Here is a 20,381-nt window from a genome sequence, read left to right on the forward strand (position 1 = left end):
AGTCCAGTTCCACCATCAGATATGCAGGCACAGCTCCAATTACTTCAATGGAAGTTGCATGGAGGTATCTGAAGGCAAAATTGAGCACTTTAGGTGAAATTTTTAAAGATGGCCTCTTACTTTAAGGACAGATATGAAAGGATTAAGATATATCAATTAGGGACTGGAGTAAAAAATTTGATATCTTAATCCTATCATACATGCATGAAATAGACTGAGGATATGAAATCGGAGGGAAAAAAATGAGACCCCTTTAAAAATTTAGCCCTATCTGTGTATGGTGCACAGATTAGAGTTACTCTAAAAAATAACTCTTTCATTGTGTGAATTTTAGGTGCTTTACCCTGTCAACTTTATGTTACACTAAAAAATGTGTATGATATAATGTTAGTCTATATTAGTTATGATGCCAGAGAAAGAATATTCTATTATGTAATGAAATGTTGTTTCAGAGATTATTAATGCAGTTAAGATTGGGTAAATATTCAACTTTAATTCTGTAATTCTTGATTTTTGTTATTTTTAAAACCTTAACCTTAACACACTTATGTTCTGGTTTTCATTGTTAGATATCATTATATAAAATAACACGAGAACAATTAATGGAGACTGTGAAGTAAATCTAAATTCTCTAAAGGAGAAAATTGAGATTCTGCATGGAGTAAAATCGAATTTAGCACCAACTGGCTGTTAATTTATTTCTAAGCATGCAATTGTATGAAACATTAAGTCTGCTCTAGAAAATACAACTATGTTCTTTCTAGTTTTGTTTACCAACTACATCTGAGCATATGTTCTGTGTAGCTCAGTTCTGTGATAAAAAATTTCATCTACCTGACAAGTAGCCGTGTATAATCTCTACATGTTAATCACAAGAAGCAGAAAAAAATCTAACATGGTAGCAAAAGCACATTCGCAAAACTGTAACAACCATAGGTAACAACATCAGATGATCACATTACTTTCTTGGAACACAGCTGGTTACCACAGGTAACAAAAACTTGACACAAAAAAAACCACTTCAAGAACTTAGCCTGCCTCTCAGAAAAATATGGGTATATTTTCTTTTCCGACATAAGTATTTACAGAGTGTTTTTCCTAGAGGTCTTGAGAGGTGAGACTACACAGTAATTTACAGATCAAAGCACTGTAATCCTAAGACCTGGCCATAGAAATTAAAAACCTGGAGATTTACCATAAGTGTCTTAAATTAGTGGTGTAACTACAACTATTACAGTTTTGTCAACAAGTTACTCTCTGGTGTCAAAAGTTATGCTGCAAAGAGCTATAACTCTGATGTTTTCAAGAGCTGATGATTCAGATATGTGATCAATCAGTATAAGAAGTAATTGAAAGAAGAGAACTCATTGATCAGACCACTTAAATAAGGGGTCTGAGTTTATAGCCAAAGATTTTACTACTATTAAATCATGTGAAGGTTGTACAACAATAATGTACATAGAGAATCGTACCATGCAGGAGAGAAAAGACAGACATATGAATGGAATCAACATGTTGTATTTCAATTTCATTAATCTATTTATAAACCAGTCTGACTCCTGTAATCCCAGGTGTACTGGGTTTGGCTGGGATGGAGGTAGTTTGCTTCACAGCTGCCTGTGTGGTGCCAAGTTTTAGAGTTGTGACTAAGTGCTGATAACACACTGATTTTTTAGCAATTCCTGAGCAGTGCTTTCATAGCAAGAAGGCCTACTCTGTTTCTCATGCTGCAACCCACCATGCCATCCCATCTCCCCCTAGCCCCAAGTAGGTTGTGAGACAAGACAGGTGAGACAGCTGACCCTAAGTGACCAAAGGGACATTCCATATCATATAGCATCATCCTCAGCAAGAAAACTGGGGGGTAATATGAAATACACAAGTCCATAATACACTACTTAAAAGAGGTAGGGAATAAACTAAATAAAATAGCTACAGGTCTCATTTTCAGCCTGTTATCAACCCTGAAAGAAAATTAGCTAACAGTTGTTTTTTCTTAAAGGAGAGTGCCAAATAATTTTTCTAACACTTTATCTCTTTACTAAGACTTTATGTGCTAGTGATACTCCTTTTAATATGTGAGCACTATGGTAAGATTTATGGTTACATCTGAAGGTATTAACTAGTTGACAGCCCTCGTTTTTATTCCTATCCTTAGAAAACTAGTATGGGCATGCTTCAACCCCTATCTGCTGTTTAACTGATAGAGAAGTTAGACCTGGCTAGAATCCTAATTGTTCAGAATACATGCCACCTTAGAACTTGTGTAGACAGAACGTATCATGGCACATTTCTGTTATCCACAGAATGTGAATCTAACAATTCAAGAAATGTGATTTTAAAAGAAATTAAATTTGCATTGGTATCAACAACAGACCAATCCTATGAACATTAGTGAGAGCTAAAAAAGAACCAGTAACAACAGTGACTAGTGCAAAAGAAATAGAAGTACTTTTAAGGTCTAAACTTCTGTATTTAAGGTTTGAAAGGGGGTTAAAATCTATATTAATTATAAATTTTTTTAAATGTCATGCTGCTATAAACACCCATCTATTAAGCTGATAGCATAATATATGAAAACTATGTGGGATCATTTAAATAACGATTGTACACAGGCAGCAATACTGAACTAGCAAGCAACGGCAAAAATGCTATAACTGCCTTTCTAGCTCTAGTTTTTAATTCCTGAGCTTTAACTTTTTATTTTTATTTAACTCTTTAGGTATCCAGCTTTTTCATATTACAACAATCATCAAAGAGACTCTACATTCTGCAGACTTTGGAAAACAGTGACTCTTGTCAATAAACAACATCTAAAAAGAACCCACTCATACACTTGACAAAAAAGGTCGGTAAAGTCAGATAAGTATTATTAACACATACGTTTAAAAAGTCAGGTGGTTAAGCATAGGAATGGTTTTCCATCACTTGCAGTCATTAAGTGAAAATACCTTCCTAAAAGGACATTCTTGTTCAAACCCAAGTATGGGCTTAATGCCAGAATGACTGGTGACACTATCTGGTCTGTGATTAGAACTGATAATCATACTTTTCTTTTCTAGACTACAGAAAACCTATGGATGCCTCAGCACTGGCTGTATCATTTTCTGTAATGGTGGAGTCTACAACAAACGCAGAATTTTCTCTTGAGGCACTTCTTGTTCCTGTTCAAGATGATCAAGACAGAAAGAGGAGGTGCAGGCAAACAGTACAACTCAGGAAGTCTTAACTACACTATTAAATCTTTGAGTAAGCTACTTAAGAAGAAACAGCACAACTCAGGAAGTCCTAACTACACTATTAAATCTTCGAGTAAGCTACGTAACAAGAAGAAATTGGCGTCAAGATTTCAGATAGCTGTAACTCTTTCCAAAATATATCACATATCCTTTATGATGCAAACTTCAAGGAAAAAGTCTAGAAGTGTAAAATGACAGAAAGATTGCTCGCATAAGGAAGCTACTGAGAAGTAAGTTGAAGTGAAAATTTATCTCATAAAGACTATTTTATAGTAACAGTGTTTCTGGGGACAAAACCAGCATGTTCTGGCAGGGGAACAGAGAATTGCACTTATCACAGAAGCCAACAGAGGTCTGACCTGCTCTTCAATTTCAGTCTTCATAATCAGTAAAAAAGCTGAACAGTGACAAACAGCTACAGCTAAAATGCAGCATATAGAAGTATGTACACTTAGTCTTTCTACACAGAAAAAGTCAGGAGTTTCATCCGTCTGTGCTACATAGATGCTCTGTGGATGGGAATCAGGGGAACAAAAAAAAACTGGTTTGAGGAACTGAGAAGCAGTGGCTGAAGAAGAAACTAGGTAGAACTTATGTCCATAACAAAAACAGGGAAATATAGTAGTGGTGTGATTTGGATGGGAGAATCCCCTAGTGTAAAGCTGCCTGTGTGGCACAGAAAAGAGAATTCACACTGGTATTGCACCAGGATGATACATTTCAGAAATAATACAGAGTCTCCAGTTTATTTCTGTTCATCCTTCAGGATGAGTTTTGCAATGTGCACACACAAAATATTCTTGTGACAGGTCTCACAACTTTAAAAATTCAGAGCAAACTCTACCATGAAATTGAAAAAGCATACAAAATTATGGAATCACGAGCAGATAAATGTTTTGAAATATAAGGCTAGTAACACTGAAAAATCAGTTGTTGCTAAGATAAAGAACTTGTTATGGCTTCTTTGCATAAGCAGCTTCAAAGAGTACTTCATGTCAACATACAGATAGTAAGGGAGAGGACTCTGAAGCCTTCTCTGCAGCCCTGGTCCCTCTACCTGACTAGAACTGCTGTGTCTACTTTAAGCTTGTGTGCATTAATTTCCTTTCCATGGGAGCAGATCCTGCTCTGGACCTCCTCCCAGTCAGAATTAAGGCATGACAAAAGCACACAGTCAGACTTCCAAGCTGGGAAATTACCTTGCATCTCCCAGTACACACAAAGGCATGGTGGTCATCTTGAGGTTCAGAACTGACTCCAGAAGGAAGATAAGCCAAAATAAAAATCTAAACTGGCTGATGAAATATTCAGTTCTTCCTCAAAGATTTTCAAGGATGATCCACACAGAAGCTTCCATTTAAAATGAAACAACAAGAAAACAAACATATCTCTCTTGAAATTTGGAAAAGAAAGTAAGCCACTGATTTTGACAGCAAACCAAGTCAGCATTTTCATAATGTGCTGAAGACTTTCAACCTTTCCCATTGATAAAACATGGGACAGATGCTTGATTACTTTGTTGCAGATTTATCGGGTCAGTGTTGTTCACATCTGTAGTACATGCTTTCCCTCATATTTCTGTCTCTTCTCACATAATATCCTGTAACTCCCCCATCCTCATCTCCCATTCACCTACTGTCTATTCTTTTAACCTCTTATCAGAAGTGACACTGGGCTACTAGTGTAAGTCAGCTCAATTTAAGATGTTCATGGTCCCCAAAACTGCCAGCACTCCACTTCTTCCCTCTCCTTTTGCCCAGCTCTTTTCTGCCTCTGGGTTGCATCTGCAATCCTTGAATCAGGGGAATCTGCATGCAAATATCCCACCACCTTCGATACATGCCCAAAACTTGGGCCAGATCCATCCAAATCTTGTGGAAACAAGTTTTTTTACAAACCTGTTACAGGCAGTCTAGTTTGTCTGCATAAAGTCCATTGTTTTAAACAAAACACCATCCACTGCAGCCCAAATCACGGGACAAGGTTTGTGAACTTGAAAAAGGCATAATCAACAAACAGGTAAGATTGATTTGTACTGTTCTGTTTGAGAAAAATATAAATATTGAAGCAAGAAAAAATTACAGAAATAATTTTTAAAACCAACCACTCTTAGCACTTTATGACATTTCACAGTATATTCCTAAACTTGCAAAAATAACTTGTAATTGCTAATGCCTAAATTAAATATTATTTCTTTTTCATCTTTTTTTTAAAAGCATTATTGTGAAAACATATTCATGTATGCTTGGCATTGGTGTTGGAATTTGTGGCTAGTAGTGCAGCTGCTGTATTTTTACCTAAGAATTCACCCTTTCAGAAAGTAAAGTAGTTGAAGGAAATTCTTTGATTCAAGTTCAACTCATAGTTTGGTTTTGACTCACCAAAGCCTGTATTCAGATCAGAATTTCCTACGATGTGTGGGACTCGGGAATAAAGGTTAGAAAAGTTTAATCTGCATTATTAATGTTTGTGCAGCATAGTATTTGTTTTTTAAATTAAAAGGTTGGGTTTTTTTCTTTTTTTTTCCCTCTCCAAACTTCATTTGAATTTTGATATAAATCCTACTTTCAACTAAAAGGAAAAAAAATAGGACATTTCTGCAATGTGGCCTTTAGAGACATGACAGACTACACTTTTCATTTTGTGGAACAGCTTTAGATATCTGTTGTTTGATTCCCTGGTATCAGCACAGACATGGAGAATTGATAGGAGGTCAAATTCATAGGAGGTGAGCACTGTATGTCTGCCCCTAGAAACTCGTCCTACATCAGCATTAAGTTTCTGAGTGTCAAAGGACTGACATGCAAATAGAACACAGCTCAGAATCTCTCTACATACAAAGGGTAGTTTCTGTCATCATCACCTCCAACTGTTCCTTGCTGCACACCTATGAAACATCCTTCAGAGATATCAAAGGCCATGGCTGCATCATTAGAAGCAGATACTGTGCTCAAGAAAAGTTGAGGAAAAATCTTAATTCTTCGTGTGAACTTTAACTCAATCAAGCACCTTCTGAGCTATGTAAAATATCATGACTACGCCTACTGAATCCAGTATCTTGCATTTCAATGGGAACATGAAAAATCACAAGAGAAACAATTTTCAGAGTTTAATGAGGGGCATCAGATAGCATAGAGATATTTGAGAAAAAACTTTATCACATGTCAAACACTGTTAACAGAATATTACATGCTGACATGGCGTATATTGAGGGAAAAGCCAGTATCAACAGTTGCCAAACATTTGTAAAAAATTACATAAATATTTACCTTTTGTGGGAGAGTTAAAAGTCTCTTGCTCTTCAATGAATTAAATGCACGGAATGATGGAAACAGAAAAAGAAATCAGCAAATTTAAAGTTAGATAAAGAAATGTGTTACATGTGACAATGGCATGTACAGTAGGCGGTACTCCAGCATATGTAAAAGTAATGTAGAAAATTAAAATGATAAACCATGACAAATAATAAAGCCTGTGACTTTTTCTTTAAAATCAAGAAGAACAATGAAGTTACGGAGAAGCAGATTGTGGAGTCTTTAAGTATTCTGCGAGAGCAGTACCATCATACTCAAATTTAAGAATGGCATAAAAATCTTAAAATTGCTTTAATCATTCTCCCTCCTGAGCCACATAGTACTTTTTCAAGTCTGAAGCCTTTTCTGCAATAATGAGTGTTACAAATTTATTTTCTATTAACTGAAATCTATAATACTCAATAACCACTGGACTATTGAAAATCAGTTTTTAAGGAAAACATACAAGATTATGAGGCTTGTACTTTTTTGCAAGAGTTAGCAGTGCTAAAAGCAAATACTCTCCAATCTTTACTCTTGAGTAAAGATTCCACAAGCTGCTTCAAAATATGAAGTGCCACCTAATAATTTGAAAATAAAACCAGGTATATGAAGACAAAACAAACAACACTGAAAGTCTGAGATCTAAAACTGAAGTTGACTTTTTCTTGTATTGATAGATCAGAAAAAAGATTTTACTGAGAGGGTTTGATCTTTCATCATTACCCCAACCATACTCCCACTGCAATGACATTTCAATGATCAAGTACATACAAACGGAACAGTTTTCACTAGGAAATCTTTTTTTTTTTTTGATCTTAAGTTGGTTACAAATAAAAAGATACTTGCAATTCAATGTATTATTTGACAACATACTGATTTTCTGTACAAAACTATGATTCTTATTTGTTTAAAAGGAAATATAGGACATCAAAACACTTCATTCCTCTGTGACGTGACTACCATTGTACATATATCACACATATGAACTTTATCCGTGTAATTCCCATTCAGTACCAGCAGAACGTTCATGTCATTTTCCCTCATGTAACAACAGCAGCACACACACAGACATGCACTTCACCCTGAATACAAGATATGTACAAACCTTGTGCAGCCTTTTCCAACATAACCCAAGATACAACAATGCCTAACGCTGGATGCACTTTTGCTTTTCTCAGTGTCACTCCTAAGGCCTATTGCCACTGGAAACACACACACCCACACTACTTCAGTTATGTTTGCAAGTGTTCTTTATGCTTTAAAAGGCTGTTAATTATCACAAACCTTACTCTCATTATAGGACTTCTGAAATAGGAAACTACATTGCTGAAGCAATGAAAAAGAAACCATGCTGTGAAGACCCAAATAGAAGCAGACAGTGGGAGATAGACCTCGTTTTGCAAGAATTAGCCCTGAAAGAGTGCTTCTCTACTACAATCATCGCACATTGCTGGTACATAAATTTCACAGTATTTTTTTTGTTATTTACTTGCTATATTTCCTACTATAATCCCTACTATTATCTACTACAGGTAAAAAGGAGTGAAGGAAAATGTTTCAGATCTTCAAGGTGCATTAATTTTCTTGATCAATACAACGATTAACCATCATATGAAAATGCAGAGACCCACCCTCAAATGTATTCAAGCAAGAATTCCTGTGATGTTTGATAGCTGCAAGGCATTTGATAGCTGAAAGGTGTGCTTTGCAAAATGGTATCATTTAAACACAATGTAACTACATCACAAAGTTGTTTTAGAAACAGTTGAGAAACAAAGTCAACCCAGAATCCCCATCCCTCTTAATAATTTGCACTGTTCCACTCGAACATGATGCGAATAAAAAACCAGTGAAGCAAACCTCTTACAGCTTAGCACAGAATGACATACTGAGAATACACCATTGTCCTTATCATGGCTTAGAATTTCACTGCTTTAATCACTGAGCCAAAACATCTTCATAGCATTAGGTCCTTTTATAAATTATTAGTTAACACAAAAAAAAAATCAAACCCACCTCTTCAGTAGCATAAGATAATGACTATTAAATTGTGATGTCTTGAAAACACACACAGACTCATCTATACAAGACTAACTTTCAATATTAAAGCATCTCCAGACTTTTAGATACAATAAAATCCCATATAAGAAATACTGCTGACAGGATTGCAAAGGAAAGAAATACAACTATGTCTTCCTTGAATATTACTGTAAGTAAAATAAAAATCATATTGCCTAAAAATTACAGAAGCCTATAATCTTAACTGCAACCACTTTAAAATGTCTGTGTGCCCTGGAGTTGCTAGAAATATTTAGTTAGAATTGTCTAAAATGAAAATAACTATGCCTCTCCTCTACTCCAAAGCTACACAAAGCTCTTCTCCCCATTAGGACATAACCACCAAGAAGCTGTTTCTTTTTTTGCCTGTGTGCCTAATAATGCTGGTTTGAGGTTTTAGTCCTTAAACTGGATTTTTCTCTACATTTAAGTTTTTTATTCTGTTCCTGATCAGCAGTACCAACCCTATTTCTGTAATGGAATAGGGAACACTACTTTGGTCTTCTGTGTACCAACTACTTCCGTGATTTTTATTTTAAATAAAGGACCTTGTAAAACCACCTTACGTTCTCATAAGCTGAAATTTTATGATTTTCAAACTGCCAGTCAGAGTAGTAACTAAGACAAAATCATCTGGTAGAGACAAGAAAACAACTTTTTTTTTAGTTCTAAATTTCACAACAAAATGGAATGTCTGAGATGCAATGTCAGTCCTTAAAGAAGCCTTAGTAGCATGAATATGGTCACTTGACATGAGAGGTAGAGATTAAGAGTCAAAATATCACTCTGTTTCTCCAGATGGAAACCACTACCAGTCTCTTGCTCCTTCATTAACTCCCATTTGTTCCATGAGAGCTTTAAAGAGTAAGAAAATTACTTCCCTGGAATTACTTCCCTGGATTCTTCTATGTCTCCTGAATATGCAAAAAAGCAAATAAGGAGCCCATCCTTGATATACAGACACATAATCTTTTTACAGCAATCACTGTGAATTGTATAACAGACTTAGATTCATAGATGTATATATTTAGATGTGTACTCAAACCTCAGCAAACAACAGGATTTGTAGAGTGCAAAGAAGTACTTTACTATAAAAATGATACTTTATGGAATATCATACAGGTTTTCCTGGAAACACAGGATGTCAATACTGACCATCAAAATGAAGTAGCATTTGTAAATGAAGAAAACACATTTTTAAATGTTTCCTATGACATTTGTATACTGCACTACATTTTGACATCATCTCCATCTATGGTGACTGTGAATTTAAACCAACAAGGACACAATGCAGTTAATGTAAATCTTCTGCAGAACTCAAAATGCTTTGGATTCAGTCCTATACTGAGGTCAGATCACTTCTAGCCACTACATTTGACACTGATACTCATTTGACAGAGATTAAAGAGATGAAACTAATTTTAAAATTTGATACTGTAAATCAGAGCAAATACTGCAGTCTTGGAAACTCACTGAATTTAATTTCTTGCAGTAGTATAGACATACTAGCATATTTATTTCAGTAGATATAACAAAACTGTTTAAAAACCTTTTATAAAACTTATTCAATTTACTTCTTCTCTGCAAATACATTCTGAGCCTGAACAGAGTATTAAATGTGGGTAAATTCAGAAAACCTCCCTTTCAGAACCACAAGTCATTCACTTAGACAAAACTAAAGTACTATTGTAGAGAAGGAAATCTCTTTAACCTTTAAATCCATGTGCTGTATGACATATGACACGGGTGGTATGATACATAACAACAAAGAAAATTATCTGACGCATCCTACTTGTGCATTTTATACATAAGACGCAAGCTTATCAACCACAAGTGTAAGCAAGAGTTCACTGAAGCAGCATTAGTTTACAGGTGTTCACAGTATCAACAGCTTTCTAAACTCAGAGAAGCTTTAGTCTTCTGCTCAACTTTTTTTTTCCTCTACACATCCCACCTCTACTCAGTTTCATGTTAAGTTCTACATGCATTTCAATGCCTTCAACAAAACATAAACTCAGATTTTACTCTCACACATCAGCTATCAAGGACAGCAGAAAGATGATATATGAATATCCAAATAAAAACCAACTTAAAATTAAGAGCTGATTCATCATTATGTATTGCACCAAGTTCTGACACTGAAGAAGAAACATGAAAATTGAAATCCATTACTTATTACGTTTCCCTAAAAAGCACTCAACTTGCTAATACGCAGAAATAGGAACTGCAAATGTAGTTTGCAACTAGTTTATAATCCAGACAGTTTTAGATTCACTACAAAATGAGAAGACCCGAATGTAAAGTTTAAAATTTTTAAAAGCCATTTATATTAGCATATTTACCATTCAAAATAAATAGATTGATAAAACAAGAGTACAGTTTATATGTGAAAATTGAAGGTTTAGTATGTCATCACCCTAAAATTAATGCAAACTGATTGCATGTCAATGCAAGCCATCATACACGAAATCCCCAATGGTAATCTGTCATGATAAGGCCATCATGGTCAGCAACATCATCTATCCAAGACTGTGATTAATATACAGTTCTGTAAAGCACTACAATATTTCATTAGAAGCATTTCTTTAACTTCCAGATAAAAGAAAACCTTGTGGTATGTGGCAATCTCACTCATTGCTTGTAGTCAATGTGAAAACAGGGTTTTTAAAACACAGAAGAAAACATGAATGTGCAAATATTAGACATTATGCCACTTCAATTTACCATAATAATTCATACTCTGTATGTTGGTAGAAAAGGAAACAGCAATGCACATGTTATTTGATATGAGTATGTAAAACACATCTTCCATAACCATTAGGTCTACATTGTCTTTTTCATAAAAGCAGCAGTCTTTGCCTGATCAGTTTATTCTTAAGTAGGAAAGGGCCTGTGACTTGTGCTTTAACATTTCCCATGGTGATTATTTTCATTCTTTAGTCACTGAAGTATGAACTCCAGACAAAAACCAGATTTTTGATATTTATTATTAATCTATGTTAATAATGCACAACAATAATTATAAACCACAAAATAAGAAATGAGAAAGACTGTCAAAATGTTGCAAAAATCTTTGCCCCTGTTCTTTTTAGCTGATAACATATGAGGTATGTGTTGGAAACTACCATGAGTAATAGAAATTTTAAACGTAAAAGGCTACTAGAAAATTAAGGCAATTAAACCACATGTAATAATAACCCACCAGTCAAACTCCGCTAGATTTCCCAGACTAAAAATATGCTTTCATTCTCTTCTATTGCTTTATTGGTAGAAACATAGCATTGGGCGCATAGTTATGCAAGTAGACTTTGAGTAAAGAAAGGTAAAAAATCAAAGAGTTTGAGCTATCATAAGCTCATTATTTGATACCTTGCTCTATACTGCCACTTCTTACTGGAACTTGCGGTAGCTGTCTTCCCCTACGACTGCTGAAGGATGTGTCTGCAGGAGGAGACTGTGTGGGACTTCCTTGCTGATGTGTTCTGCAAATGAAATTAAGATAAAAGCAAAATAAGCCGAACGAAGAGATTTCTTATATTCCGAATTTGAAACACATATTAAGTTGCAGATACTGAAGAGGGGTGTGAAAAAGTCTGCATTTGGTCTATGCCATATGCACATACCCAGGTCTAGATATCTAGTAAATTTATAAGGCATCACATTTAATTTCTCTAACTACCTTCGACTAAGAAGAAATTATTTCCTTTTGTTTTGGGTGGGGTTTTTTAAATTTATTTATTGGGGGGAGGGGGAGTTGTGGGTTTTTTTCCTTTTTTTTTAGATAAAGTACTAGTCAAAAAACACTGAATGAAAAGCAGGTTTTTTAGAACCATTTACAATTATGACTCACAATTTATACATTCTACTGCACTGGTTCACGGGCAATAAAAAATGCCACCTCTGTGTCTCATTAATTTTAGTATTCCCTTTGTGCTGATGCAATAAATGCACAAGGCCATAGAGAACTGGACAGCAAGTATCTATTCCCATAGGATAGCATGTGTTTTTTCCCTGAACTCAAAGAAGGGAAAAAAACCCTTTAACCTTAGTATTGGGGTGTGGGGGTTGTGTGTGTGTGTATCTGTGCAAAGCATGTACAAGATTTTTAATATTTATACCTAAGTGAATATCCTAAACCTCTTGGTTGAATTCTAGCTAGCACTATTTCAGAACAATGTGACTACTTGATTTCTTATTTATAGATGCAGCTTCTGAGTCTAACACATCAAACACCTTTGGAACGCTGGCATTTAACCTAAGTATGGGCACTTATAATAACTATAAGGAAAAAGTTTAAGAAAGTAAAACAAAAATGCGAAACAGCGGACCACTGAGGAGAGCTTACTATGAAATGTCCTTGCCAACTACAGACTCACTATAGTGGATAAGCACTGTTTATCTTCTACACTAAGGTTGCAAGTAGATACTTTATAATTTTAAGTGACAAATTTGTGCAAATTCAAAATACTGTTGGCTTTCACTACATAGATCAACTGACTTGTAACAGCAGCTTGTAAGATCAGTTAGCTGTGTGAACAGCACATGATTTTCCACACAGTGTTTAAGAAAAGTACTTTGATAACTTTCAGATGGATACAGAACAAAACACAACAATGGAGGGACAAAACACAGCCAACCTTTTACTCTTACTTAGCATAACTATTTAAATTCAACAGCAAGAAGTATCACCTGGATGGTGAAGATAGATGGCATAAAGGATATGGGAGAAGTGTAAATACCATGAAGAGAGGATAATCTATAGTGCCAGAATGAGTGAACGTGCCATGTATGCTCAGAAAAGTACACCACCACACTGAAACCTGGGAGGCAGAACATGAAGGCTATGCTGTATACATAATAGCAACCTTGTCAGAAGTGGAGAAGGTGGCGCCGACCCTCCAGATGCTAGGTGATGTACAGAGCATAAGGGTTTGATACTAGACTGCTCACTCGACCTTGAGCGAGTGCGATGTTTTCCCCTAATGACTGGATGTTCAGTCGTTCGTGGGGTTGGAAGTCCCCTTCGAGAAAGAGATGGTAGCAGACCCCTAAAACATCAGTGCCAAAAAGAAACTGTTCAGTAGTTAGCTCCAGGCAGATCTTCCCATGCCCTCCTCCATCAAAGAACATTGCAAATCCTGGCTGCAGGACCAGGATTGATGTTTCAGATAGAAGTTATTAATTCTGACTGCAAATCCGTTTTCAAAATGACAAACTGCAGAACACTCACCACGGCAGATACACGTGACCCTAATTGTGGAACTGTTGAACTGCATTGCTTATAGTGGAAAGCTGGCCAAAAACTCTAGCTGCACCTTAAACACAGCAAACACAAGCTAACAACACTTATGATGCAGGGACTAGACTAGAGTAGGCTATGAATACCTAGTTTAATCACAAAGCATTTCTGTTTCTAATACATAATAATATATTCTATATCTTTTACCTTTATTAAAAATATTTTCATTTCAATTAGTGTCCTAAAAAATGACAATATGGAGGCACATATGTAATTCCCTGTTTCCCCAACAGTTTGAAATAAGAAATCTATTTAAGTATCTGTAAGTACGAAAACAGAAATATGGTTTTGAAGGAACTATAATAAAAATTAACTATATTATGCAGTAAAATGATTAATCATTTTAGCATAATAAAGCATAATTAATACTAGTTCAATAATTGAATACACTGGAAGTAAAGGACAAGCTGAAACATTTCAGGTTTGTAGAGTGCCAAAGTATTCTAAATGTGCCTTTTTACTCTTCCTTGGCTTTCCAGTAGTGCAGCATTTTGTAAATGGTACTATTATATCTGCTGTTATTTCAGAAATTTCAGTGTCTTGTGACCTCATTTCGTTGTGGAGTGGTTTTGCTTGGGTTCTTTTTAATTTCTGTAGGCACACACCCCCAGCATAATTTTCCCACAAAATACAGTCAAAGTAACCAAGGAACTGTCTGGTTCATATGACTATCACACATCAAGGAGCTATCCTAAAAAAACGCCTATATATGAAATTACATGCAGATGCCCACCAAGGATAACAAACACGTTTAGATTCAAAGCCATTTTATCAGTAACAGTTTATGTGGAAGACGAATCACAATGCAAAAAATTCAAGATTCTGTTGCCCTTGCTTATATTCTCTCTTAAACCCTAACACTTCTTCAGCTTAACTCCTGGCTTGCCCCGGTGATTCTTGAAGAGATTGAATCTCCTGATTCTGAAAGATGCTTATGATAACAAAGATGAGCTGAATTCTGAAAATGCCTGTTTCTCCATGCTGAATGTAAAAGTAATCCATCCCAACTGCTGCACCTAACCAGCTTTTAAGCATCTGTTTTATCGGATGTCTAAACATCATAACATCCATAAGGTAAATATGAATCCCATTCAATATCAGAAACTTCTTGTTTGCTTTTACTATGAATAAATGCTTTAATCTAAAAAATTCATCAGGTTCTCAGTTCTGGTATTTTTCATTTTAGAGGCTAAATATCCTGGAATTTATTTGATAGTCTTGTGAAACACTGTGAGTCTGTCCTGCCATTATGGAATAGGACAGGACTTACTTGCAACTCAGAAACTTATCTCCTTCTCCGGTAATACTCCTTTTACAGACATGTCCCTTTCCAAGAGAAAGACAGAGGATCTGCTTAACTCAAAGACCAATAAGGCTCAAGATTTGCATTAGCTGGGTTATTACAATGAGATGAATATGTTACCTGGGATGCAAATGAAAAGAGAGCTAAAAGGCAACTGAAGAATAACTAGAATGGAGTTAAGGACTTGCTGGCCTAGGAGAAAGATCTGTTGCTGGAAGGAAGAAGCCTGCAAATGGCTGGTCTCTAGAATGAGACAAAAAGGAACAAGAAACAAGCATGAGAGACAAAAAACTAGTGAAGAAATGAGACGGAATTGAGATAAGAAGTATGAAGAGGAGAGGAATTTGGGGAAGAAATGATACCTGGTGAGCAATGAGACTGCAATGGGCACATACATGTGTATCTCATCTCCTGGTTCCTCACAGGTGGTAACACCGCAAGCAGAAAACCTATTAATTCAGCTGACAATGATCTACACGGGAATCCTACAGGTTCCAGCTTCACCAGCATACAAGAATACTCAAATTCCTTTCTCTTCAGACAGATGCCTCGGTGACACATATTAAATAAAACATGCTGCCACCTAAGAAACTATAAAGAAAAACTAATAAGACAGCATCACCAATCTAGCACACCCCTGGCATCGTGTCCTATGCAAAATATAGAAAATACAGTCAAAGACTGTGTGTATCCTAGCATATATGACAGGTAACATCACATCTGGCATTTCTGGGGTGATCAGTTAGGGTTGAAGGAAAACATTTTAGGATTTTACAAGTTTTACTTATTCAGACAAGAACAGAAAATGATGGATTTTCATGGAATCAGTTTTCCTCCTTCAGAACATTTTACTGAATTTCATCTTGAAGGCTTATCTCATTGAATTAAGAGAAGGTTTAAGTTCTTTAAACTATCCTGAAAAGGTTGGTCTTTTCCCTTTTATGTACATTTCCTAAGATATCACAATACACAGAACATTTAATTTTACATAATATTCTGAAATGCTTTATAGAGAAGCTGACAGTATGCTGATGCGTTACTTCAGTAGTCTGCGTAACTAATAGATAAGATTTGCAAATTGCAAAATACAGAGGAATTCTTCGAAAAAAAAATGGATATTTGAAGAAGAAAGAGTCTTGAATTATGCTTGGTAAGAAAATTAATTGCCTACCCTGTTATCAAAACTTTTTGGCATTAGTGCAATATTACATCGATGAAGAAATACTGAACTACAGCATTGGACTTATTTAGACATTTTATCTCACATCTACTACCGTGAATCATTTTAGGGAAACAAAAACCTACAGTATGTGCCATGGAGATGTAAAAAGAAGCAGCACAATTCATGTTTCCCTATGCTCTTGTTCATTGGGCTTATTGCTGAATGGTTACCAAGAATCAAACCCCTTTCTAACTCTTCAGGAGTTAGAAAAAAACAGGTGAAAAAATGGTTTTAGTGATCTCTGTGGCAAAACAATTCCTGATTTAATCATAGCAAGGATTTCAGTCATCATTTAGGTAATTTCTCTTATTCAAACTGAAAAAGAAACTGGGTTGTTGTGACAACAGAATCATCAAACTCAAGAAAAATGTAACCATTGCTTTTCCATCAGGAACAATAATCTGGGACTTGAAGCAGTAAAACAAAATAAAAGCTCTGAAGATTTGTTACATAATGTGTGTTTTCATTGAAAACAGAGATGTCTGTGATGTTCATGGAAGATTTTCAGCTCTCACAATGTAAACAGATGTACATTCCACCTCTGCTCATCAAGGTAACATAAATCTATTTCTGACAGAGGCAGAATCTCACCCCTCCTCACTGCTCTTATTTTTGCAAGACACAGGGTTTAAAATTTAACTAGATGTTCTTATGATTCAGTATATATCTTTAGTTTTTTCTTAAGAATTTGAATATGTTAAAAGTTAAAAGTTATAATGATAATACAAGTTCAGGAAAATTCAATAAATACAAAAGTTAAAGTTCCAGTGTTTATATCACCTCTATATAATGATAGATGTCATAATTTTCTATACATATATAAATGTGTAACTTAACTTTTTTATATACTAAAGTGAAATTAACTTGATCACAGACATTTTGAATTAGTAATCTATATATCTATCTCTCTAATCTATTTTATCATCCTCAAAATTAATCTAAAATAAATATTTTTTTGGAAAAAATCAATGGTTAAGTGCAGAAAATAACTGCTAATCTTTACCATTAAATTTATCTGCAATGATGAATGCCTGAAAAATTCCATATGTATGCAATGCAGTGCTAATAATACAGATACAAAGTAAATAATACTGTCGATTACAACAACATTGCTTTGGGTACTGTCACAGATGTTCTAAAAAAAGTTGTATTAGAGGTATATTCAAAAAACTGGAATCAGATTGATAATAGGAGATGTTTACACATCCATCAGCAATCCTACCTTTCTGTTTCAGTTGCGGAGCTTTTCCTAGTTTGTTTTTGGCTGCTATATCTTTCCACTTTTCTGGACTGCCTGTGAAATGAGATGTCAGAAAAGAAATAAACAAAGAACAAAAAGAATACAGAAATATGAAGATTATTTATTTGTGTATTATAAAGATAATAACAGAAATAGTTGACAGGTAAGAAAGTGACAATGATCATCATGAACAGGGTGGTGAATTTGAGATATAAGAGGCATTGCACTGATTACATTTGATTGAGGCTCATTATGTGAGAATTATGAGGCACCAAAAGAGGGAAGAAAATATTAATCCTGACTGAGCCTGAAACTAGTTCCCCCTTCCCAGTCTGTATTTGATTAAAACAATGCCTCCTCATAGGCCTATAAGTTATCTCTTAACAGCATGAAAAAGAAATTCAGAGTAGAAAGCAGGAATAAAATGTTGCAGAAAGCACCAGAAAATACTATTCAAATGTAAACTTTAGTTTGAATCTAAATTTCAAAAGCAAAACAAATACTGCATCATATCAGATTTAAGTAAGGGTGTCACTGTATTAATAAAAACTTGGCTTTTAAAATTCTCGTCCTATTAAAACTTGCTAAAGTTTTTGGAAACAGTTTAAACCAATTCTATTTCTTTTTCTAGTCAATATAAATAAGATAGACATTTATTTCATTTCTTCACTCATTTTCTACACATTTTATAGAATCCATCTGACATTTGGACAGTAAGGCACTATTTACCTCTGACAGTCTAAGCACTTACTTTGGAACAGCAATATGAGTCAATACATGTAAGAAGAAAGTTAAAGCCAAATTTAATTACTACCCAGGACTATAAACATACTATGTAAATCTCTGCAAATCTTGTGTTCCAAAATTTTCTGTACTATCCATAGTAATAAAGTAAAATTTAGGATTTACAATTTAAAACCTCTAAAAACAATCAATGTATACTAGGTTTTTAGAAGAAAAAGTGCATACAGTATTTCAGGAGTGGTCAAAACCAGGGAGCAATGATTATTCACTCATAGATCAGAAACTCTGACAAACTTTAACACATGTAAGAGCTTGTAATGATACAATCAGTGTCATGTATTAAGCTATATATGAATTACTGTGGGCAAAACAAATAGATAAAAATAATATTAAAAGTAATATGTTCTCCTTTAAACCTTTGTGGTTATAAAGAGTAATCCAATGTCTGACCTGGAAGATACCTAAACAGCTGTGACACTAAATTATACCTAAAGAACGTAATCACAGTGGATTTTCATTATTTGTACCCACTGCAATATTTGATGAGCATTATATTGTGACGCAGTATACTCCACAACAAAGAAAACACTGCAGCAAAATATAAAATGCTTTCTGCATAAGCAGAGGTCATTACCTGAAGCTTTCTGGGTTTTGAAAGAATATATTTTCTCACAAAAAAAAAATAGTACTTCAGATTAAAAATTAAAATCCCTTTTGTCCTCAAGCTATTTTTTTCAGATTTATTTTTTGTATATTCTCATTACTTTTCAATTCTATTCCTTTACCAGGACAAATATAAGGTAGGTACACAGAAAACCACACCTATTAAATGCTGCAGCTTTACATAAAACCTGCAGTTAGCACAGTATTTAAAAATATGGCTAGATCCACTGTATGCAGCAGCATTATCATTCATATTATGACACCCTCTTCATTTTCTGTTTAGTTGGTTGGTTGGAGCTTCTTTTTCTCTTACTCCTTGTGTCACTTGCTTAGCTTGTGACATTACATGCAATGGAGAAAAAGAGTGCATAGTGACTACTTTTAGCAGAATGGAAACGCTGAGAGTAGGGCATGCTTTCCTGTGAAAAGTAACAAATTAATATATAGCACTAATGAGCTGAATACACTTATTTCTCTGCTCTCAGTGCTGCCCTTGGGACATTTATATAAAATCAGTTTCCTTTCTGTTTCCTTCCTCTTGCTAAGATGATGCTGTATAAATTTCCATGTGGCTCAACAGCTTACTGCAGTGCTTGGAGTCCTGGCCCAGCTTAAGCACAGTGTGGGCATTGGCAGGTGGGCATTTACGAGCAGGTGTCCTTTTGTGCTCAAGTACAGCATATGAAGAGTGCACTGGGGTAAGAACACTCGTGTCATACTCAAATTTACCTCTTAAACGTACCTTTAAGGACAATAAATATTATCCATGAGCAATACATGCATATATGTACTTGTACATAAAACCAAAAAAAGAAAGAAAATATGTGAAAGTATGCAGAGCATGTGAAGAATATACTATAACCAATACCTCATTTATCTATGATTTTAGTAAATAAGGATACCTCTGTGCTGCTCCAGGTTTAGCACTTAGGTGGTCTACACTGTCCTGTTTTGGAACGCAAGACTCCAGCGTCCTTGTTCTTCACAATATTTGGAAACATGGATGTGTATTTGGACAGAATGAGCAGAAACAAAGAGATGGTCACATGCAGTGAAGGTGGAGACATGCAGTCAAATATATAAACTAAAAGCATTAAGGAACTATCTCCTGAAAAAGGCTATATTTCTCATTTCCCCTTCCACTGATTTAATTCAAAGACTGTAGGGAAATGTTAAAATTTTTAGATGTAATATCAACAACCTAAGATGTAATAAACAATAGAACGAAAGTCACAACAATGTTTTAAAAACCTTTATATTCTACATGCTGAATGGCAGCACTGTAGCTTAATAGGTGCTATTATCCTTCTCCAGAAT

The 20,381-nt window shown here is 35.0% G+C and overlaps 1 protein-coding gene across 50 annotated transcripts in view; it reads right to left on the reverse strand.

Annotated features, from left to right (window-relative positions):
• Positions 1 to 20,381, reverse strand: part of RIMS1 (regulating synaptic membrane exocytosis 1) — a 319,154-nt gene that overhangs the window by 73,997 nt on the left and 224,776 nt on the right. For 15 of the 50 annotated variants that reach the window (XM_027884176.1, XM_027884161.1, XM_027884172.1 and 12 more), the window contains 2 exons: positions 17,640 to 17,711; positions 11,963 to 12,075 (listed from right to left, as the gene is read on the reverse strand). In XM_027884176.1, coding sequence (XP_027739977.1) covers positions 11,963 to 12,075; positions 17,640 to 17,711 — 185 coding nt within the window. Of the gene's footprint in view, positions 1 to 6,508; positions 6,539 to 11,962; positions 12,076 to 13,458; positions 13,642 to 17,639; positions 17,712 to 19,966; positions 20,045 to 20,381 lie in introns of all 50 variants that reach the window. The other 35 variants (XM_027884178.1, XM_027884164.1, XM_027884174.1 and 32 more) reach the window with 8 other exon arrangements.

Source organism: Empidonax traillii, unplaced genomic scaffold (assembly GCF_003031625.1).
Source record: "Empidonax traillii isolate 1590-97213 ecotype Southwest subspecies unplaced genomic scaffold, ASM303162v1 scaffold139:size1643147, whole genome shotgun sequence".
NCBI lineage: Eukaryota > Metazoa > Chordata > Aves > Passeriformes > Tyrannidae > Empidonax > Empidonax traillii.